General features: G+C 44.4%; 1 protein-coding gene across 2 annotated transcripts in view; it reads left to right on the forward strand.

Annotated features, from left to right (window-relative positions):
- The window catches only part of pcnx2 (pecanex 2), a 222972-nt gene that overhangs the window by 68113 nt on the left and 131303 nt on the right, over nucleotides 1-23556 (forward strand). For both annotated transcript variants that reach the window (XM_033021735.1, XM_033021734.1), the window contains exons 8-13: nucleotides 652-797; nucleotides 2898-2991; nucleotides 10283-10424; nucleotides 13961-14097; nucleotides 17016-17169; nucleotides 17245-17277. In XM_033021735.1, the coding sequence (XP_032877626.1) occupies nucleotides 652-797; nucleotides 2898-2991; nucleotides 10283-10424; nucleotides 13961-14097; nucleotides 17016-17169; nucleotides 17245-17277 (706 nt within the window). The remainder of the gene's footprint in view (nucleotides 1-651; nucleotides 798-2897; nucleotides 2992-10282; nucleotides 10425-13960; nucleotides 14098-17015; nucleotides 17170-17244; nucleotides 17278-23556) is intronic.

The following is a 23556-nucleotide window of genomic DNA, read 5'->3' on the forward strand; positions in this document are numbered from 1 at the left end:
GCCAGATCTTTTCTTGTACACTGTTTGAATGCCTCATCCCCATCATCACGCTTCCAGTACTGCACACGAAAATCTGGATTTGCTTTCCGGTTGACATCGGATGATGGAAGAGGGCACAAGAAAGAGGGCAAAGTGTGAAAAAACACAATTTTGACATAGATTGAAATAAGGGGTTAAAAAACATAGTCCAAATGAGTATTTTTTCTTAGGAACATAATTTTCCAGACAGAATAGATACCAATGAATAAAATGACACCCAAGAAGTAGGATCATAGGGAGGGAGTGGAGGGGGGGGGGGGGGGGTGCACGGACTACTATTCCTTTTGTTATTCCAGCATTTTGTGCAAATATTCAGTGTAAACCGTCTGCAGTTCCTTCCTACACATGTTTTCAGCCTATGCTGGGTTTAAAAGAGAATGCCAACACAGGTGAATGTTCCAGTCTCCAGAGAAAAGACATCAAGCAAAAATGTATTTCAAACATCACTTTAAAAATAAATCCTGTGTCTTGTGATGGTATTTTGCATCTTATAGTGGAGTTGGCCATTTACAACTTTAACCTGTGGACTGTAGATTTCTTCCATATTACATGCAGTTCTTGAAAAGTGTAGCAAGTCTAGGTGGATTTGTTGACGGTTTTGTTTATTCACAGCTCACAGGAAAATGGACAAATACAGAACCGCTCTGGTTCTTTGCACTGGGGCAGCATTGGATGTCCAAGCGGCAGTCCAAGGCACGATGCTTCATCACATCATGACACCTCCATTGGTGCCACACACTTTTTTGTTGACGAGCTCGGTAAGTATTTCTTAGAAGTGATTAATCAAGCGATGGATCTGATGGGTGCAGCTTATTAAAGTTGGGTTGAGCAACAGAAAAGCACTTTGTGAGCTTTCTGCAGCATTCATCAGAAGAGTTTGGGATTTTTAGAAAATGCCTTCAATAATTGTAAAAGGAATCAACAAAAAAATCAGCAAATGTGCATTTTTATTTAATCCACCTAGCATTTAAAGATTTGATTCTGCTGCCAACTATGTTGCAAACATATTTTTTTTTTCTTTTCATCTATTAAATAGTTCAGCCTGTAATTGCATTTGTATTTGAATGATTTATTATACATCCATGTACTGTTATATCAAATATTGATATATTTGATACAATTGCTCCTCATTCACATGTCTCTTAAATATAAGAACATCAACCTTTCTGCTGTAAGGTCAAGGTTGTGGAAATATTTATTTAAGGAGCCACATTTTTGGTGGGTAAGCATGTGATTCTCCCTTAGACATTTTCCCTGAGACATTTGCTTATGCAAATCTGGGAACTTCTTCTTCTTATCGAGTCCACACACAAGATTAGAAGTTGTTCAGCCAGAGCTGAACACACTTCTCGGCATCTGCACGATGGTGTCTGTCTTGCGCTTCTTGTGCTTCTTGTGCGTGGTGGTGGAAAGATTGGTTGAAACAGGGCCGCGACGTGAACGCTCTTTCCTTGGCCCCGTCTGGGAACTCACTGGATATGACCCAGAATAATTACAAAACATACCCAGGGCTCCAGGTACGTCAGGGAGAACACCGAGAAGAGGGTCCTTCTTAACTCCTCTACATCTGCTCTGTGCTTGGCAGTGTTTCCTCTGGGGTATAGGACATTGAATGATTTGCTTTCAACCAATATGCCAGCCACCATTCACTTGGAATCCAGAATAGATGTTTCGTGGAAGGAGAGGAAATGTCACACTGTCCCCAAATATTTGTTATGTGTAACATACATTGAATTTAAATTATATGGTTAATAATTTATGTATTTCCTGTTATGCCTTAGTTATTCTATATTTAATCTTACGTATAAGATTGCATTTGGTTCAATAGAACTGAATACCTAGAGGTGAATGCAAATGGTAGCCATGTTTATTTAGTATTGCTGACCAGAAATAAATTGGCTGTAAGGTTTCTAATGCATATAAGGGATTATCAGAAGAGTGTGCAGAAATCAGCAGTTTTTGTAAGGACTGGTGAAATCACTGCCTTCAGTGTTAAGAGTAGCAACTTTCCCAGTGTTTTTGACCCTGGTTTGCACCCCGTCTATTAGGAATTCTTCATAGGAGGCTTACCTCGGAACTTTGGATTTCCCTAAGTCAGTGAAGTCTCTATCGATGGGACATGTTCCTGTGACTGGGGTCCATGGCCTGAAGGATTTCGAGGTGCAAACGTTTCCTGGCATTAAAGTACAGTAAAACCAATAATCTGCAATCCTATTGTTTTGAAATCCAGATGGTTCAGAATCTAACTCACCTGATTTTGTTTTCTACTCTCCCTTTATTACACCAAGACCCAATTCCCAAGCTCCTTTTAACTTCTGGTTGATGGGGAAGTTTATAATGCTAAAGCTGGATACAAAAAGCTGGAGTAACTCAGCGGGACAGGCAGCATCTCTGTAGAAAAGGAATGGGTGACGTTTCAGGTCGTGACACTTCTTCTTCAGAAGAAGAAGTCTGAAGAAGGGTCTCGACCCGAAACGTCACCCATTCCTTCTCTCCAGAGATACTGTATGCTCTCCAGCTTTTTGTGTCTATCTTTGGTTTAAACCAGCATCTGCAGTTCCTTCCTACACAAGTTTATAATGCAACGGTGTATCTCTTAAAAAGCAGGCAAATTAAAAGTGTGTGTTAGTTTATTCAAAGTATTAATTTTCAGTAGTACAGAGAATCTGCCAGTCTGGCACCATCAAAGTTCTGAGGTGCCAGATTATTTCTTGGACTGTTCTGGAAGAGATTACAGAGGTAGGGAGCATTGAGACCATTGAGGGATTTGAAAGCAAGGGAAAATATTTTAAGATTAAGTAGGACAACAGATGTTAAGTTTTAGTCAAACACTAAATATAGTTTTATTTTGTTCCAAGGGGAAGTAAGGTCATATACATTTGGTCCAAAGAGCCAAGGTTTTGAAAATACATTGAATCATCCAACAAGTTCAGAACACATTCAAAGTTCATGGTAAGTATGTTGGACTTTTCACAATAATTCCACACATTTGACAGAATGTTGTAACATTTGCAATTCAGATGATTCTCTGTAAAAACAGTTACTTCAATTTTAAATTACAAGAAAGTGATTAGTGACTGCACCCTAAGTATTCTTGCCCATCTTAGAAAATTGATAAAATAATGTGTCAAGAGCTATATTGCAGATTGTAAATGACAGGCTGGGAAACAGGTTATAAAATGAAATAGAATTGCATGCACTCCACAACTGCTCTATTTCTTAATCGTTTTCTAGTTGGCTTTTCTTCTTCATTATTACATTGCACAAAAGTATGGTACTTAGATTTTGGAGTATACAGCATGGAAACAGACCATTGAGCCCAACTCATCCGTACTGACAAAGTCGTCTAACCAACTAGTCCCATTTGCCTGCGTCTGGCCAATATCCCTCTAAACCTTTCCTATCCAAATTTCAATGTTTTCAATGTTGCAATTGTACCTGCCTCTATCATTTCCCCTGGCAGCTCGTTGCATATGTGCACCACCCTCTACATGAAAAGGTTGCCTTTCTGGTCCCTTTTAAATCATTCCCCTCGCGCTTAAATCTATGCCGTCTAGTTTTAGACTCTCCTTCCCATGGGAAAAGATTGTAGCTATTCACTTTAACTATGCCCCCTCATGAATTTATACACCTCTATAAGGACTCGCCTCAGTCTTGTTTGCTGCAGGGAAAAGTAGACCCAGGCTTTCCAGCCACTCGTTATAACCCAAACCCAGGAACAACCTCATAAATATTTTTTACATCCTTTAAATTTTGTGACATTTTATTCTGTAACAGGGCAACCAGAACTGTACACTGTACTCCAAATGTGGCCTTGCCAACGCCTCTTACAGGTGTGACATAGCCACCCAATTCTTGTCCTCATTAAATTGATCAATGAAAGCAAGCATGGACTGAGCCCATGACTACACTTCTGCTATTTATACTAATCTCAAAGTGTGAGGGTGACTGCCTGCGTACCAACTCTGCTGATATCTAGTAACAGCCCATGTCTCTAAATCTTGCTGCCACTGTCGTATCTGCCCCCACCACCACTCCTGGCAGCATGTTCCAAGTACCCACCATCCTCTGTGTAAAAAAAAAAAAAGAAAAGTTACCCTGCATATTTCCTTTAAACTTTGCTCCTCTCACCTTAAAACTTTACCTCTAAAATGTTTCGGCCCGAAACGTTGCCTATTTCCTTCGCTCCATAGATGCTGCCTCATCCGCTGAGTTTCTCCAGCATTTTTGTCTACCTTCGATTTTCCAGCATCTGCAGTTTCTTCTTAAACATTAAAACTTTACCCTCTAGTTTCTATACCCTCTCGTCTTTGACATTTCCAACCCGGGGAAAAAGGTTTTGACTATCTCTCCTAACTATGCTGTTTGATTACTGTTTTTTTTTAAATTTTGGTTAGCAATGTGAAAATTCAACAGTTGTATTGAAAAATGCCCTGGGAAGTCCAGAACTATAGAAATGTAACTTATTTATTTTGGTGCAGTCAACAAGAGGAATCAATTGCAGGAATATTCCAACCTCACACTAGTCACTGGAGGGCAGTGCGTCCTCATCAGTTCACGGTTTACCACCATCTGAGCAAAATAAAACAGCAATCGATGAATATAAACAATAACATTGTTCAAAATAAATCGGTCATTAAAAAATGTTTTAGCCTTTCCTACTTCCCCCTTTCACCACTCTGTGCGTTTTGCACATTACAGAAGTGTGCATTCAATAGGATGTTATCAGTACGGGAACATTTTGGTTCTGAGGAATGACTGGATAATCCGACTGTCCAGTCCAAGGTCAGTGTCTCACAATTGAAATAGACCATTTAATTTCAGCCACTTAAAGGGGTGGAGAACAGAAAGGATGAAGCTGCATTTCTATAATGCCAAACATTTGGATTTCCTTCAAATAGGTGCTGATGAGAAATGTAATTGAGGTTTTTAAAATAATATGAGGACTAGAAAGCAGAAATAGGAGAGGATCTACTTCCCTTCACAGTGGTATTAAATATAAGGTGGCATTGATACAAAGCAACCATATAATAACCATATAACCATATAACAATTACAGCACGGAAACAGGCCATCTCGGCCCTTCAAGTCCGTGTCAAACACTTATTTCCCCCTAGTCCCATCTACCTGCACTCAGACCATAACCCTCCATTCATTTCCCGTCCATATATCTATCCAATTTGTTTTTAAATGATAAAATCTAACCTGCCTCCACCACTTCCACTGGAAGCTCATTCCACACAGCTACCACTCTCTGAGTAAAGAAGTTCCCCCTCATGTTACCCCTAAACTTCTGTCCCTTAATTCTCAAGTCATGTCCTCTTTTTTGAATCTTCCCTACTCTCAATGAGAAAAGCTTAACTGTCTATCCCTCTCATCATTTTAAAGACCTCTATTAAGTCCCCCCCCTTAACCTTCTGTGCTCCAAAGAATAAATACCTAACTTGTTCAACCTTTCTCTGTAACTTAGTTGCTAAAACCCAGGCAACATTCTAGTAAATCTCTAGTAAAGTAATTGGTGGCATGATTGAGAAAAGATGAAGACAAGTTATTTCACCCAGAGAGTAACAGGGGCTGCAACTACTTGCTGGAGAGGGTGGTTGAGGAAAAAGTCCTTGCCAGATTTCAAAAGTACTTGGACGTGTAGATGAAGAGATGCGAGTTACAGGGCCACAGATCCATGCTGGGAAGATAGGATAAGACTGGGAAATGTGGGAATGAAGGAGGCTGCAGAAAATGGTCCATCATAGACACTGACCTCCTCACCATTAAAGGAATGTACACAATGGCCATGCTCCCTTCTCACTGCTGCCTGAGCTTGAAAATCATTATCTCCAGGTTCAAGGACAGTTTTTTCCCCATCAACCATCAGGTTCTTGAACCAGCAGAAACAAGGAACTGCAGATGGTGGTTTACAAAAAAAAAGACAAAAGGTGCTGGAGTAATTCATTGGATCAGGCAGCATTTCTGCAGAACATGGATAGGTGGCATTTTGGGTCAGGACCCGTCTTCAAACTGATTGTAGTTTGGAAAATCCGCTCTGCACAACCGTAACTTCAATCCTATCTCAGCAACAAACCACTACATACTTTGCCCTGTGTCCTCCATCCTTTGGTTTTTGCACAAGAATATCTGGTTTACTTAGAATATATTTTGTAATTGTAATATACAAATTGCAAATTTGTATATTTTTGTTGTTGCCGCATCTAATGTGCCTGTAAACCTGCAGTCGTTAAGAATTTAAGGTAATGGGAGTTTGCCACCTGGAACATTAGGAACAATTACAATATGGATTTTTAAAACATTTTGGAGGGAACAGAATATAAATATAAACTGATTAAATGTCAAAGAGATTCTGAAAAATCCTACTGATCTTGCATATTTTATATATAAAGGAACTAACATTTAATTAAGTTATTTATAAAGCTATATGGAAAACGAAGGAAGAACTTGCATTAATAGAATACCTATCCTGACCCAAGGATGGTCTAAAGAACTTTGCAGACAATAAAGCACTTCTGAAGTGCAGTCACTGTGGTACTCCAGGGGGAACTGCGTCAAATTGCACATGAAATGGTCCCACAGCACAGAAAAATGAAGTAACAACCAAAAATTCTGTTTATGTCACAGTGTTAGATTGATAGATATAGGCCAGCACATACAGTTTCTGAGGATTATTTTCAAAACGATCATTGCCTGAAATCCTGGCTTGGTTTGTGCTTATTTGCTGTGGAGTGAGTCATGTCAATCATATGTGGGGGAAGGGAACTGTCACTGGACTGTCCCAGTGTTCTCCACTTTCTCTGGGAAATTGTCTCTGTGGATTGTACTAGAGCTGCCTCTCTGTGATCTGGCTCTGCTTGGCATTTGTGTTGTCGATTTTCAGGACATGACCATGACAAGGTAAATTTATTATGGGGAACAAGGAAATGGCAGATGAGTTGAACAGGTACTTTGGATCTGTCTTCACTAAGGAGGACACAAACAATCTTCCTAATATAGTAGTGGCCAGAGGATCTGGGGTGACGGAGGAACTGAAGGAAATCCACATTAGGCAGGAAATGGTGTTGGATAGACTGATGGGACTGAAGGCTGATAAATCCCCAGGGCCTGATGGTCTGCATCCCAGGGTACTTAAGGAAGTGGCTCTAGAAATCGTGGATGCATTGGTGATAATTTTCCAATGTTCTATAGACTCAGGATCAGTTCCTGTGGATTCGAGGGTCGCTAATGTTATCTCACTTTTTAAGAAAGGCAGGAGAGAGAAAACGGGGAATTATAGACCAGTTAGCCTGTCATCGCTGGTGGGGAAGATGCTGGAGTCAATTATAAAAGATGAGATAGCCGAATATTTGGATAGCCGTAACAGGATCGGTCCGAGTCAGCATGGATTTACGAAGGGGAAATCATGCTTGACTAATCTTCTGGAATTTTTTGAAGATGTAACTAGGAAAATGGACAAGGGAGAGCCAGTGGATGTAGTGTACCTGGACTTTCAGAAAGCATTTGATAAGGTCCCACATAGGAGATTAGTGGGCAAAATTAGGGTTCATGGTATTGGGGGTAGAGTGCTGACATGGATAGAGAAGTGGTTGGCAGACAGGAAACAAAGAGTAGGGATTAACGGATCCCTTTCAGAATAGCAGGCAGTGACTAGTGAAGCACCGCAAGGCTCGGTGCAGGGACCGCAGCTATTTACAATATACATCAATGATTTGGATGAAGGGATTCAAAGTAACATTAGCAAATTTGCAGATGACACAAAGCTGGGTGGCAGTGTGAACTGTGAGAAGGATGCTATGAGAATGCAGGGTGACTTGGACACGTTGGGGGAGTGGGCAGATGCATGGCAGATGAAGTTTAATGCAGATAAATGTGAGGTTATCCACTTTGGTAGCAAAAACAGGAAGGCAGATTACTATCTAAATGGCGTCAAGTTGGTAAAAGGGGAAGTGCAACGGGATCTAGGGGTCCTTGTACATCAGTCTATGAAAGTAAGCATGCAGGTACAGCAGGCAGTGAAGAAAGCGAATGGCATGTTGCCCTTTATAACAAGAGGAATCGAATATAGGAGCAAAGAGGTCCTTCTGCAGTTGTACAGAGCCTTAGTGAGACCACACCTGGAGTATTGTTTTGGTCTCCTAATTTGAGGAAGGACATTCTTGCTATTGAGGGAGTGCAGCGTAGGTTTACAAGGTTAATTCCCGAGATGGCGGGACTGTCATATGCTGAGAGAATGGAGCAGCTGGGTTTGTACACTCTGGAGTTTAGAAGGATGAGAGGGTATCTCATTGAAACATATAAGATTGTTAAGGGTTTGGACACGCTAGAGGCAGGAAACATGTTCCCGATGTTGGGGGAGTCCAGAACCAGGGGCCACAGTTTAAGAATAAGGAGTAAGCCATTTAGAACGGAAACGAGGAAACACTTTTTCTCACAGAGAGTGGTGAGTCTGTGGAATGCTCTGCCTCAGAGGGCGGTGGAGGCAGGTTCTCTGGATGCTTTCTAGAGAGAGCTAGATAGGGCTCTTAAAAATAGCGGAGGCAGGGGGATATGGGAAGAAGGCAGGAACGGGGTACTGATTGGGGATGGTCAGCCACGATCACATTGAATGGCAGTGCTGGCTCGAAGAGCCGAATGGCCTACTCCTGCACCTTTTGTCTATTGTCTATTGTCTATTGTCTATTGACAAGGTCTTTTACATGGAGAGAGGGATACGTTGTGAGAAGAATTGTACTCGTGGTGCTCCCGGAATGTTGGGCAAATCCAGGGGATTTCAAGATCATGCAGTGATTAATGACGTAGAAAAGAAGAACTAATCTCGGGTTTCGGCCCAAAACATTACCTATTTCTTTCGCTCCATAGATGCTGCTGCACCCGCTGAGTTTCTCCAGCATTTTTGTGTACCTTCGATTTTCCAGCATCTGCAGTTCCTTCTTGAACATTTTGTCTAATCTCCACTGGCTGGAGGAGCAGTAATCGGTGGAGGTGGATTTAATTTGATTGCCTAATGAGAGAAGTTGCAGTGTGGGTATTAAGTAAAACTCTGATAATTCAGCAAACAGAATGTCGTTGCTGCAGCATTAGCACATCTTCCAGACTATTGGATGAAATTCATATTAATATCCCAACACACATTGAATTCACTTAGATGTTCAACCGTATTATAATAGATTTCCCAGTGAATGCGGTAGTTGATGGAGACCGAAAAAGAGGACCCTAATCCATTGAAACAAGAGCTTGCGAAATGGGACACCGATGATTAAAAAGGGAAGTGGGAATTGGGGTCTTGGTGAGTAGCAGCGGAACACAGAAACTGGGACCCCAGTGGTAGAATTGGACACTGTAACCAGGACCCTGGTAAGTGGAAGGGGTACATGAGAAAAGGGGCCCAGCAAGTAGAAGAGAACAGAGGAACCAAGGCCCAGTGAGTAGAGAGCGACAGAGGAACTAGAGCCCCAGTGAGTCAAAGAAAAACAGAAAGTGGGCATTGGTGAAAAGAAGGGGTTACATGCACGAGGGCACTGGTGGATAGAAAGGGAACACTGGAATCAAGTCCTTACAAGTGAGATAGGAAGGTGGGAACTGAAAACCCTGTGAATCAGAAGGAAATGCACCAAACATTACCTGGTGAACCAAATGCCAAATATTTGCTATTTATAACAGGTCATATGGTGGTTTGTTAAAGTTGTAGTGATTTGTGTCTAATAACACACTGCAGAAACTGAGACTGATAGTAAACTTTACAGTAACTTTCAAGTGAGAATTCTATAAATTGTTGATGAAGAAAGAGAGAAATGAATTAATGAGACTCTCTTTTGAAAAACTCTGGCATGGAACATGAGATGTGAATGGCCTCTCTCTGTGCTTTGTGTATAAGCATTGAACCTCTGGCAGAGCTCTCGGTTCTGTCTGCTTATCTTCTGTTGGTTTTGTTATTGATGCTTCCTCTCTCACTCTCTCTTAATTCTGAAGAGTTACTCACAACTTCATAACATCACCTCATTGCAGGCAGATTCGACAACAGGCAATATAACTATAAAGTCATGACCTGATCTAGTCTGTCCAAATAATATCCTGGTTCTTTTTTCTGAGTCTGCTTCAACGTGCAACAAGCAAGACCTTTTAATGCCAAAAAAATGGATTGTGTTTTGGCCCAACTTCAAATGACAATAGGCATTTAGTGTGTGGATCTCAGGAGGGCTCCAGGTAACATAAGATCTCACCGTCTTTTTCACCACAGGGATCATCAGTCCCACTCTCCCAGTTATGCTTCAGGTAATGGACAGAATGGGACAGAGGAAACTGCAGATGAGCCACGCCCTCGACACCAGCCGGTTATATTACGGAGGATGCAGATTAGAAGATATTCGGAGGCGCGGCAGGTGAGTTCAAGGGATGCCCAAGTCATTGGCAAGTATCACGTAGAGTTGATTGAAAGTAACTGGAATAGATTTGCATGGGTGAAGGTGAACGTTTACAGGGTCATTGTTATATCAGTATAGTTCTGATTGTGTAGACTTACGGCAGTCTTTCACAACTCAGAATCTCTACTCTCAACTACTCTCAAAAATCCTTTAAAAGAGAAGTACCATACATGCTGAAACGCAGCATGTCAGTTGGGCTGAAATGTTGGTTCCGTTTTCATTTCCGTGAATATTGTCTGACCCGTTGAATACTGTCTATCCTGTGGAATGCTTTCTGTCCTGTTAAATGCTACCTCCCCCCTTGAAAACAGTCTGTCACGTTGAACAACAGTCTGTCCTGTTTAATGCTGTGAGTGCTGGTAAATGCTGTCTGTCAAATGTTGTCTGCCCCTTTATCTGTTCTGTTAGCAATTCCAGCACTAGTAGTTTTTTGCAGAATCGTAAGAGCAGGGAATCGTAGGAAGAAGCTATTTGGCTCTTTATGTAGCAATATATTCAGTTCCATTCCCTTCCTCTTTACCCGGAGCCCTGCAAACTATTTTATCTAATACGTATCCAATTTCATTTTGATTGACTCACTTTCCTCCAAACCTATTGATAATGACTTCCAGATCATAACTACTTGCTATGCATCAAATGTTTTTCTTCTCGCATCCCTCTGTGTCTTTTGCCATTGCTTTGAATTGGGTCCTGCAGGTTTTCTCTTTACCCAGTCTTGATCTTGTGAAGAAAATCACTCGTTAAGGGCCTGTCCCACTTACGTGTCCTTGGCACGCAAATTACGCGCCCTCGCCGTCGTGTTGAGGCGCATGTGCATCGTATGGCCGTGCGGGGCCAGTCCCACTGAGAAGCGCAGAAGGGTATGTAGTTGTGCGCGACATCGCGCGGGGCTCCGAATTTTTTGTAGCAAACAAAATCTTTGCGCGCCAACGGCCTGTCGCGTAACTGACGGCCAAAGTGGGACAGGCCCAAGACCCTGGCGTGACGCAACGTCTCACCTCCAACAGCAGCAGAAGCAGGCAAACGATTGCCGAACTCGGCCTGGGGCTCACGGCCGTAGCGGATGCGGATCTGTCCCCACTTCTACTCCCAGAGCGGGGCCAAGAAAATTGAAGATAGACACAAAATGCAGGAGTAACTCTGCGGGACCGGCAGCATCTCTGGAGAGAAGCAATGGATGACGTTTCGGGTCAAGACCCTTCTTTCAGACTGAAGAAGAGTCTCGACCCGAAACATCATCCATTCCTTCTCTGCTGAGATGCTGCCGGTCCCGCTGAGTTACTCCAGCATTTTGTGTCCATCTTCAAATGACGTCACGCGCTCCAGACGGCTGTGCGGGCGCATGAAATCGCACGCGATCTTCGCGGGACTGTTACGCCTCAACGCGACCACGAGGTTGTGTAATTAGCATGCCAAGGACACTAAGTGGGACAGGGGCTTTAACCTACTTTCCTAAAGGGGGGATCAATGCTGCAGTCTAACCTTGCAGCAGAAATCTGACATCCTCTGGGCCATTCTTGTAAATGTTTTCATAATCCTCCCCGGGTGTTTTGCATCTGTCTTGTGGTCTGAATGCAGTGCTCTAATTGTAGCCAAACCAGTTTCAGCTTAATCATAGGTGAAGGTAATGTCCTTGTATTTGTACTCCATTTATGAAGCCCAGATTTTCAGTACCATTATTGTCGAATATCTGGTCCTTCTGCATCCTTATTTACTCCAATTTACTGTCTCCTTCCAGTCCCTTGGCTTTTAAAACAGGGGACTGTCATCACCTAATCAGTGTGGCGTGGCTGCTTTGACTTTGAACATTCATGTGAAACAAGTGATAGCAAATTGACAATCGATTTACGCTGAAGTCGATCGAAATTTAAAAAAAAGTGAGCGATGTGAAATATCTATAAACACTTTACAGTTCCTCGCCAGGTTAAAAACGGCCGACTTATGGACACCCTGTACATACAAACGAGTGCATGGAACACTTGGGTGACCATGGGAATGGTTTTGTCAGCTGCTGTGAGGCTGCTGGCATCTTTCGCTGGGTGGGAATAGTGCTTTTCTATACACATTCTCTTCCCTCAGCCTCAACAATCGGGCTGGGTTGAGCTGACAGATCTGGGAATTTCTGAGCAGGCTCACTGAGCAGTTGGCGGCTGCCCTTCCCGCACCGACACCCGCTCGCTTTCCCACCACAGTAGTGTCAGGGATCGTCTCCCGCACACCGTTTCTGTTCATTCCACTTACAAACAGTTTGGGTTAGGAATAGTTCACAGGAACAAAACCTTGTCATAACCTGGGGACATCTTGTGTTGTGATTGACACCCCCTATGGTATGTCGTCATTCACAAGGTGCTTTTAAACAATGATTGTGTGGTGTGCCACCAGGCTCCCTCACTTTCTCTGTCATCAAATCAAATATTCCCAATGCAGAATTCTGGTTCATTCCAGGTTTGTGATACGTAAAGTGGCACAGTGATGCAGTGGTAGAGTTGCTGCCTTACTGCGCAAGAGACCTGGATTTGATCCCGACTACGCATGCTGTCTGTATGGAGTTTGTATGTTCTCCCTGTGACCACGTGGGCTTTCTTCAGGTGCTCCAGTTTCCTTCCACATCCAAAGACGTACAGATTTGTACTTTAATTGGCTTTGATAAAATTGTAAATTGTCCCTCGTGAGTAGGATAGTTCTAATGTACAGGGTGATCGCTGGTTGACGCTGACTTGGTGGGCCGAAGGGCCTGTTTCCGCGCTGTATTTCTAAGTCATGATTTTTAGGAAACTCATACTAAAGTGTAGGAGAAATATGTTTGTCCGATGGTGTAGTGCATGCTACCTCTCTTGGACAAATATCACTAATCGTTCTTACAGTCCCCAAACTGGTTAGAAAAACGACAGCTTGCATTTATCTATCACCTTTAATTTAGTAATATGTCCTACAGCACTTATGTCCACTGAGAATGGATAGTTCAAAATCTTAACAAAAGGGTTTCAAGCAATTATCTGGCAGCATGCTCGTGCTATTAACCTTAATGGTGAGGAAGCTTTTCGGAAAAATTATTAGGGGAAACGTTAATAGGCACTTGCAGAGGTAACAAAACATAATTTACATGATTGAAGTTTTCACAAGACGTTAGTAAAGTATATGTGCCTGGAACACAGGTTTACCCTCTAATTCCTATCAGTTGTGAGATCTGTTGCTTGACAATCAATTCCATTCCAGTCACAGTCAACTATCCATTTTCCTCCACAGATTATGCCTGATCTGCTGAATTCTTCTAGCGGCACGCCTTTTTGCTCATATTCCTCGATGGTGTGAGCCCTTAAAATTTATTGACATCAACTCTTAGTAAAGACATTACTTCACATCTTCCTTAGTTTTATATATTACTGTCTGGAGAAAACAACTTCTTCACATAGAACAGAACAACTACTTATGGGCATTTTAGTTAGTTGTTCTGATTTAATGTTTGATATCTACATTTCCATTTATGTTTATAGGGAACTGGGGATCGTAAATCAGCAGTTAAAGTAGATGAAAAATCAAGCTGCAGACAGTCTTACAGGTTTTGGATCTTACCCAGCAAGTGGATGGAGATTCATTATGATCGTCTGGCTTTGTTAACTTTACTTGACAGGTAAAGGTTTTTTTTTGCTTTTGGAACAATTTAACTTTGAGGCGACTTGCAGCAATATTACCACTACAGCATTCTATTGGTTCCTAGTTTTTCTATTATTTTCAGTTCACCTCTTCTTCTCATTTACAGGCACAAAAGGCATAGACTATTCTTTGTATTAATATGTTCCTGATATCTGTCCTAAATGTCCAACCATGTACTTAGAATAGGAATTAACAGAAAGCAAGTTTCTAGAAAGCCATCATCTTTCACAATCTATCTATATATATATATTACTAAAACTCTCATCTTGTTTGTTTGTCTGACTGTGTGCGTGTCTGTGATGAGTGTGATCCTGAAATTACGCCAAAACAATACACGATAGCACTACAATTTTTGGGCAACCTTACTCACCATTGTCCTGTGGTTTGCTGTGTCAAGCTTCATTCAGATTGATGGTATATTTTACAAGTTATTCACATTTTACACTTTACAGAAACCACTTTGACAAAAATCTCTTCCATCTGCATTGGCTGTTAGCAACGTATGTCATCACAATGGGATCTCATTTACATAAACTGCCTGTCAGCAGTGTTCCACCCCACAATGACATCACAATGGGATCTCATTTACATAACAAAAAACCCTCTGTTTTAAAAAACACAGCAGCTCCCACCTCACAATGACGTCAAGGAGGTAAGGAGGGGAGAGGGGTTATGGAGGGAGGGAGTGACTGAGGGTAGGGTAAAGGAGAGGGAGGGAGAGGTGAAGTAGGGAATGGGGAGGGGAGGGGGAGAGGGGAAAGAAGAGGGAGGGTGAAGAGGAGGGGGAGGAAGTGCTGGGGATGAGGTAGAATTGAGGCGGATAGGGGTAGGAAGAGGGATGGCGAGGCGCACTTGGGGAGGGTTGCGGACCGTGCGGAGGTGTTCGGCGAAACGATCGCCAAGCCTACGCTTGGTCTCACCGATGTAGATCAGCTGACATCTAGAGCAGCGGATGCAATAGATGAGGTTGGAGGAGATGCAGGTGAACCTCTGTCGCACCTGGAATGACTTGGGTCCTTGAATGGAGTCGAGGGGGGAGGTAAAGCGACAAGTGTAGCAATTTTGAATGGATCATCTATTGCATCCGTTGCTCTAGATGTCAGCTGATCTACGTCGGTGAGACCAAGCGTAGGCTTGGCGATCGTTTCGCCGAACACCTCCGCTTGGTCCGCATTAACCAACCTGACCTCCCGGTGGCTCAGCACTTCAACTCCCCCTCCCATTCCGAATCCGACCTCTCTGTCCTGGGCCTCCTCCATGGCCAGAGTGAGCACCACCGGAAATTGGAGGAACAGCACCTTATATTCTGCTTGGGCAGTCTGCACCCTAGTGGCATAAACGTTGAATTCTCCCATTTCCAGTAGCCCTTGCTCTCCTCCCCTTCTCAGCTTTCCCTCAGCCCTCGGGCTCCACCTCTTCCTTTTTCCTTTCTTCTCCCCCCCCCCCCCCCCCCCCCCTCCATCAGTCTGAAGAAGGGTTTCGGCCCGAAACGTTGCCTATTTCCTTCGCTCCATAGATGCTGCTGCACCCGCTGAGTTTCTCCAGCATTTTTGTCTACCTTCGATTTTCCAGCATCTGCAGTTCCTACTTAACCACTAATTTCCAAGTCCCTCAATCTCATTACTCAGAGAATTCCTCTGAAGTGAATCTTGTTGTTTGTTGTCATTTAGCGTAATTGCTTTCATATTTCAGATATATCCTGATTCTTACTTGCAGATATAAAAGTGTATAAATTGTTCCTTGGTGAAGTTTTATTGCAGGGGTGCTCCTGAGATTAATTACTGATGTTACTCCCTTACTATATATTAAATAATATCCCCAGCTCATGCCTCTTTGGTTTTGCTGAATTCTACTTCAATTGAGATCAGTTCATAGACACTGCCTCCAAGATGTGCCTCAACACCCATTGTCCCCTGTTTGGTTTGGAACAATCAGCAGGTTCAGGTACCTTTGCTTCTCGCAAATTCTGTGATGTGCCAGGTCATGAGAGAACCACCTGCCACAATTCTTGCTGAGATTCAGAATCAGAATCAGAATCAGAAACACACTTTATTCGCCAAGTATGTTTTGCAACATACGAGGAATTTCATTGGCCAGGTTAGTCATACAATTAAAAGCAACAGATCACTCAAAAACACATTTAAACATGAACATCCACCACTCCTACACATTCCTCACTGTGATGGAAGGCGAAATAAAGTTCAAGTCCCTTCCTTTAGTTCTTCCTCGGTCGTGGGCCTCCATCCCCCGTTGACGGGACGATCTTGACTCCCGTAGCCGGCGGCGTTCGGGCCCACCGCTTCGAGGCGATCAGCTCCTCCATCGGGGGGATGTCAGCTCCCTCTCGCCGGGCGATCGAACCTCGCATCAGGGCTGGTCGAACCTTCTGCGACGTTGGAGCTCCCAACTGAGCCTCTCCTGACTGCGAGCTTGATGGTAAGTCCGCAGGCCGCGGTGGGAGCGATCCCAGGCAAGGGATCAGCTCCGATGTTAAGTGCCCACCTGGGGCTCACGACAGTCCGAGGGAGGCCGCAGAGCTCGCCGGAGAATGTGATCCGAAAATTAATCACATCTCCGGCAAGGTAAAAACCTGGAAAAAAAAAGTTTCCCCCGATCCCCTCCCCCCTCCCCCCTCCCCCACATAAACCAAACCGAAGAACATTAAAACAAACTTTTAATACACTAAAAAATAACAAAAAGAATGGAAAAACGAACAGACTGCTGGCAGGGCAGCCATCGCCCCGGTGCCTTGGTGGTATTACTGATGCAGTAAGATTCCTTTCCAGAGCTACCATAACACAGCCATCACTCTAGATACTCAGAATGAACGGAGCTCTTGCACGTTTATGGCAGCGGACCTAGAATCTCCCTTAAATGCTTGCTGTACTTTTGCAGGAATCAGGAGATTGGTGAAAACGTGTTATCAGTTTCCTTGGCCGTCCTTGTTGCCCTTCTTGGATTCAGCCTTCTTAACCAAGGATTTTTCAAGGACATCTCGGTCTTATGCTTCTGCCTAGTTATTGCCAGCTGTCAGTATTCCCTGTTAAAGGTAAGTGATGTTCTGTTAATTCATTCGAGAAGACCAAATATTGCAGCTCCTGACTCCTCTTCTCTTCTGTTTCAGAGTGCTCAACCTGATCCTGCTTCACCTGTGCACGTGAGTTATGAAAACTGTACTAGATGGGCCAAAGCCTGAATTGGCACTCAAACACTCTGTTTAAATGAAGGAAGCCTCAAGTGATTCCAACCTTGTTGCCCTATTTTCCCAAGACTGCACCTTACTGTTGCTGAGTGCTGGTGATAACCACACTCTCTCTCTCTCAATGAATCAGTTTCTGGCTGATTTAATGCTCCTGCAGTCCCATGTAGGAATGCAGCTACAGGTATTTCCCAACATGTAATCATCCAAGGTAGACTTGCTGGGTTGACGGAAGCAAGTCTCCAGGAAGACCTGGTTAAAATATTGTTATGCTTCACCAGTACACTGTGTAGAATTTGTTCTTAAGTTTGTTCCAACAATGCATGGGATTGTTGACTGAGGATGAACAGATTCCGTCAGGAGCCATCATAAGACTTCCTGTCTCCATCCACCATGACCCCTCCAATCCTGCCACTGGTACACTACGCTTCTAGTCATTAAAATGGGTGGGTCAAATTGTGTAACAAAAGAGCATGTAATTTAGATTGAGAAGAAACCTGGCTAGATATTGTGTTTGGAAGGTACACAAAATTGCTGGAGGAACTCAGCGGGTGCAGCAGCATCTATGGAGCGAAGGAAATAGGCGACGTTTCGGGCCGAAACCCTTCTTCAGAAGATATTGTGTTTAGTTGACTGAATTGGGTTTACAATGTATCGGTACAACATAACTGACAGATGCCTATCAGTCTGAGATGCAGGAGAGGGTAATGAAATAAATAGAATGAGTTGAGCATGCTATGTGGGGTATGATGGATGATATTCAACAGACATGATGTAGGTGTATAATGGTGCATGGCATGTATAATGGATGGTATTTATAAAGGATAATATTCAACGGGGAAATATAAATATGCAGAATCTATATAATGCATTGAGGTATTATCGATTAGGTGTGCTACAGGCATGATGTGTTTAAAACATAGTGGGCATATAATGGTGAGATTGGATGAATAATGAGTGAACATGTATAAAGGGCAGGGTGTGCACTACTGGCAGTGTACAATACAAGCAGTGAGCATAACAGAAACAACAAACAACCTAATGCCGATGCAGAGTTTCAAGCCAAAGCCTTGATATTCCTTTCCCCCCACAGATGCTGCTTCCTCCAGCAGATTGTTCGTTGCTCCAGATTCCAGCATCTGCAATCTCTTGTGTCTCCATGTATGACAGAAGATTGCACATCAGCTGTTGTACAGTAGCGAATTAGGGATATTTATAATGGACAACTGTCTATAAATGTGCATACAACTGATGATGTGTGTAAAAGCTGAGAGGATTTTTGACGATGTATAATAGGCAGGGTTGTAAAAGGGTGGGCATGTCAAGAAACGGTTTGGGTATGTCAAGAAACAGTGCTCATTGGATATCCTTGGACTATCTTTGATCAGATTATACTGGGCTTTATCTTGTACTAAACGTTATTCACATTATTCCCTTTATCATGTATCTGTACACTGTGGATAGCTCGATTGTAATCATGTATTGCCTTCCCGCTGACTGGTTAGCATGCAACAAAAGCTTTTCACTGTACCTCAGTACACGTGGCAATAAACTAAACTAATAGATTGATGTACAACAGATGGCAGAGTGCGTAATGGGGGGGAGAAACAGGCAGCTAGATAATTAGTAGAGATTTCTAAAGGATAGACACAAATAGCTGGAGTAACTCAGCGGGACCGGCAGCATCTCTGGAGAGATGGAATAGGTGACGTTTCTGGTCGAGACCCTTCTTCAGAGTTACTTAAAGGGTGTGGGAAGTGTGTTTGAGGGAAAAAGTGGGCTGAACCATTTGGTGTGGGTCAGGCGCAGGTAAGTGGGACTGGCTCGGTTGGGAAACTTGTTGGTATGAACAACTGGGCCGAAGAGCCTACTTCCATGCTGAACAGCTCTATGACACTATAAATGAGCATCAGTACAAGAACTAGTCCGTGTTGGCTTATCACATAGATGCTTACGCAGCAGGACTTATTACTTGCAGCATGTATAATGGATGGAATTCATAACAGGTGGGTGTATATTGCGTAGGGGTAATAAGATGTATAACTATGGGTTTCAAGTTTTAAGGAGCTCACAGGAGAAAGCAGAGAGGTTGAGGCAGGGAATTCTTGTTCTTAGATTCTTGGACCGAAGCCACAGTCACAAATGGTAGTGTAATTTATGTTGAGGATGTTTAACGAGTATGTGTTCGGCACGGACTAGAAGGGCCGAGTTGGCCAGTTTCTGTGCTGTAATTGTTATACGGTTATATGGTTATAACAAGCCAGTATTGGAGGACTGCCTAGATTTTGTGAGGTAATATTAAATAAAGTAGGAGAAAGCCATGTTATCTCTCAAGCCTGATCCACCACTCAATAAAATCATAGCTAAACTGATCTTGGCCACCGCTCCACTTTTCTGCCTGTTGCCCATAAGAAAAAGCTTGACAATTTATCTTGACCTTTTATACTATGATTACCATCCATATCTCAATAGAGAATTCCAAAGATGTATGACACCCGCCCAAAAAGGAAAACTTCCTCCTCCACAGTCTTTAATGGCCGATTCCTCATAGGAACATTGTTCCCTGTTTCCAATTCCAGATATCCCCATGAACATCTCAGCATCTATCCTGCTGAGCGTCCTTGGAATCTTAAATGTTCCACTAAGATAATTTCTAATTTCTCTCAAATCACAGAGATACTGGACCTTTGACGTCAACCGTCCATTCACACTAATCCTACATCAATTCCATTTTATTCTCCCTACATTCCCATCAGCTCCTCCCTACTGTTCATCCACACAAGGAACAACTTATAGCCAGGGCCGGATTTAGATGAAGAGAGGCCCTAAGCTGTTCCACTTGTGAGGCCCCCTCCGCGTTGGTTTTCAGCGCTGGCGGAGAGGCAGCGACCGGACAGCCATGGCGGCCAAATCTCCCACAATTCAAAGTGAGGGAGAAAGTGCCCAGCGCCAACCAGTTGCCGTTGCAGTGCGCATGCGCAGGGCGGCCGATGATGTGCTGGCCGTGGTTGTGCGCACGTGCAGGGGGGAGGACGTGCAGGCCGCAGCAATGTGCATGTGGAAGGCGACCTGCCGTGCCGGCGGATGAGGAGCGAGCGGAGCCCGGCGGCCCGGACACGGATAGCGGAGGGAGATGGAGAGAGAGATTTAGAGAGGGGGGCCCGCCCAGAGTTGAACGGTAGGTGTCCTGCCTTGGCCGGAGGCCCCCCTAGACCTTGAGGCCCTAAACTTAAGCTTGTCTAGCTTATAGGTAAATCCAGCCCTGCTTATAGCATCCATTTAATTTACTGACCTGCATGTGTTGGGGATGTGGGAAGAAACTGGAGCATCTGGAGAAAACACACAGTCATAAAAAGAATTTGCAAACTCCACACAGACAGCACAGTAGGTCAGGCTTGAACTCGGGTCACTGGAGCTATGAGGCAGCCCTTTATTTGGTCTTTTTTTCAGTTCTATTGGGAGGTCTATGGTATAACCCAAGCAAAGCAATCGCCCATCTTTTATTTCTAAGTTCAACCCATATTCTTTCTTTGGATGACCCTACCAGTATATCCTTTCTAAATACTGCTGTGATACTCTTCTGAATCAGCTGTGTGATTCCCAATCCTCATTTGCATCCCCGTCTGCCTGAAACTTATACTGTATACTCCAGAGAATTAAGCTGCCGGTCTTGCCCTCCACTCAATAATGTTTCCTGTTTGTAATAACACGATAATTCCATGTGCTGATCTATGTCCAATCTACCTTACTGTTCTTCGCTGGACAACCTCCATTCCAGGAATCAAACCAGTGAACTTTTTCTGAATTGTCTCCAATGCGAGAAAATCTTTCCTAAAATAAGATGATCAAAGCTGCACGCAGTGGAATCTGCAGAATGACCCAGTGGCGGAGCAGTAGAGTTGCCGCCTTAGAGCACCAGAGACCCGCTTCGACCCTGATTAAGAGTGCTGTCTGTATGGTTTGTACATTCTCCCTGTGATCTTGCGGGTTTTCTCCGGGTGCTCCGGTTTCCTCCCACATTCTAAAGATATGCATGTTTGTTGCTTAATTGGCTTCTGAAAATTGTCTCTAGGATAAAACTAGTGTGTAGGAGTGATCGTTGGTTGGCACGGACTTGTTGGGCCAAAGGGCCTGTTTCAACGCAGAATCTCTAAACTGAACTGCTGTTCAGTCTGCTTACTCATGACTGTACTGCCACTCAGCAATAATTATATCAATAAGTTCGCTGATGACACAACAGTGGTGGGTCTCATCAGTGACAACAATGAGTCGGCATGCAGGATGGAGGTGGAGCTGCTTACAGAGTGGTGCAGATCTCACAATCTCACCCTCAACGTGGAAAAGACAAAGGAGATGGTGATCGATTTTAGGAGGGCTGGAAAACACCATCACACACCGCTGCATATTGATGGTGCTGCTGTGGAGAGGGTCAGCAGTGTGAAGTTCTTGGGACTTCACCTGGCGGACGACCTGACCTCAACGACCAATACCACAGCAGTCATCAAAAGAGCACAGCAGCGGCTCCACCCCCACCGGAGACTAAGAAAAGCAGGTCTTCCCACTCGCGTTTTCCCACTCACTTTTCTATACCACTTTGCAATCTCCTCATATCCTCCACACAACTATCTTCTCCAGCTATTTTTATCTTGTCAACAAATTTGCTACAATGTACTCAATCCCTTCATCTAAGCCAGGGGTTGGCAACCTTGTTCTGCATAGGGGCCAGGACGCATGTCTGTGAGCGGATGGCGGGCCACATCTATGTATCCCGCCATGGGTGGCAGGCATTAAATCATGTGTTCACATAGATCCTGCCCCTTCGAGGAGGCCACCCGGAGCACTGGCCAAAGTTCATAGAGTGGAGCTCTATGACCTTTGGCACTGACCCCTAGTTACGGGCGCTCACGAACATGGCGTACCTACGGACCATTGCCTTGTCCTGAAGACGGTGGCTCAAATACTCACACTCACTCGTCCCCGGCCTATTGACAACCCCAATCCCGACAGTGAAGCCCAGACACAGAAGGTACGCGGCCATGCCGGCGGCTTTGCGCAGGATGAGGTACAGCCAGAACTCGGCGCTCAGCGGCTCCGCCATTGCGGCCGCCAGCGCAGGCCTCCTTGTGTCCTTGTGTGATCGCGCCTGGGCGCTGCGGCCTCCGCCCCGGCAGGTACCAGAGATACAAGATACAACATACATTTATTTGTCACATGTGCAAGATGGCACAGTGAAATGTGATCACCATACAGCCATACAATAAAAATAAAGAACACAACACACGATAGAATTCAACATAAAAACATCCCCACACAGCAGAATCAAAGTTTCCCACTGTGAGGGAAGGCACCAAAGTCAGCCTCTTCCTCCAATGTTCCCCAATGTTCACCCGTGGTCGGGGCCTCCCCGAGCCCTCCGCAGTCGGCGCTACGGGCGGCCCGATGTTCAGGGCCGCTCGCCAGGGTGATGTAAGTCCAACGTCGGGGCTGGGGGACGTCCTCAGCGGCCTGGACAACAGAGTCGGCCCCCTCCTACCGGAGTCTGCGGCTCCCAAAGTCCGCAGGCCGTGCCGGGCGGAGACTCATGCTGGCGGCCCTCTGCAAGGAGCCCCAGGACTCCGTGATGACGGTCAGCGCCGCCCGCATTGGAAGCTCTTCGACACCAGAGCTCCACGATGTTGAAGCAGCGGCCCAACGCTCCGGAGCTCCAAACGGCGACCCAGGTAGGCATCGCCCGCTCCGCGGTCAATCCAGCGCTGCGCCGCCGCTGTTGTAGCTCTGGTCCGGTTCCCGGTCCCCGGCAGGAAAGGCCGCTCCGATCCAGCTGGTAGGCCGCGAGGAGGGGGGCGAGGAAGCGACTGGGAAACGGTTTCCCCCTTACCCTGCCCCCCTCCCCCACATAGAAAAGTTAAAGTTTCCCCCAAAAACAGACATTAAACTAACTAAAAATTTTTTTAAAGATTGAAAAGCCGAACAGGCTGTAGGCAGAGGCTGCCACCAATGCAGCGCCCCTATGAAGGAAGTCTGTGGGCCAGACGATAACGGAAAAAGAATACGCCTGGGGGCCGGATGATTTTGGGTTACGGGCCGTATTCGGCCCGGGGGCCGTAGGTTGCCGACCCCTGATCTAAGTCATTAAGTCATATAGATTGTAAATAGTTGTGGCTCCAGCACTAATACCTATGATTGCCCATTAGTAATTGCCTTTGTTTATAAAGGTAGGGTTACAGCAGTAGGGAG

This window comes from Amblyraja radiata, chromosome 5 (genome assembly GCF_010909765.2).
Source record: "Amblyraja radiata isolate CabotCenter1 chromosome 5, sAmbRad1.1.pri, whole genome shotgun sequence".
NCBI classification, from domain to species: domain Eukaryota; kingdom Metazoa; phylum Chordata; class Chondrichthyes; order Rajiformes; family Rajidae; genus Amblyraja; species Amblyraja radiata.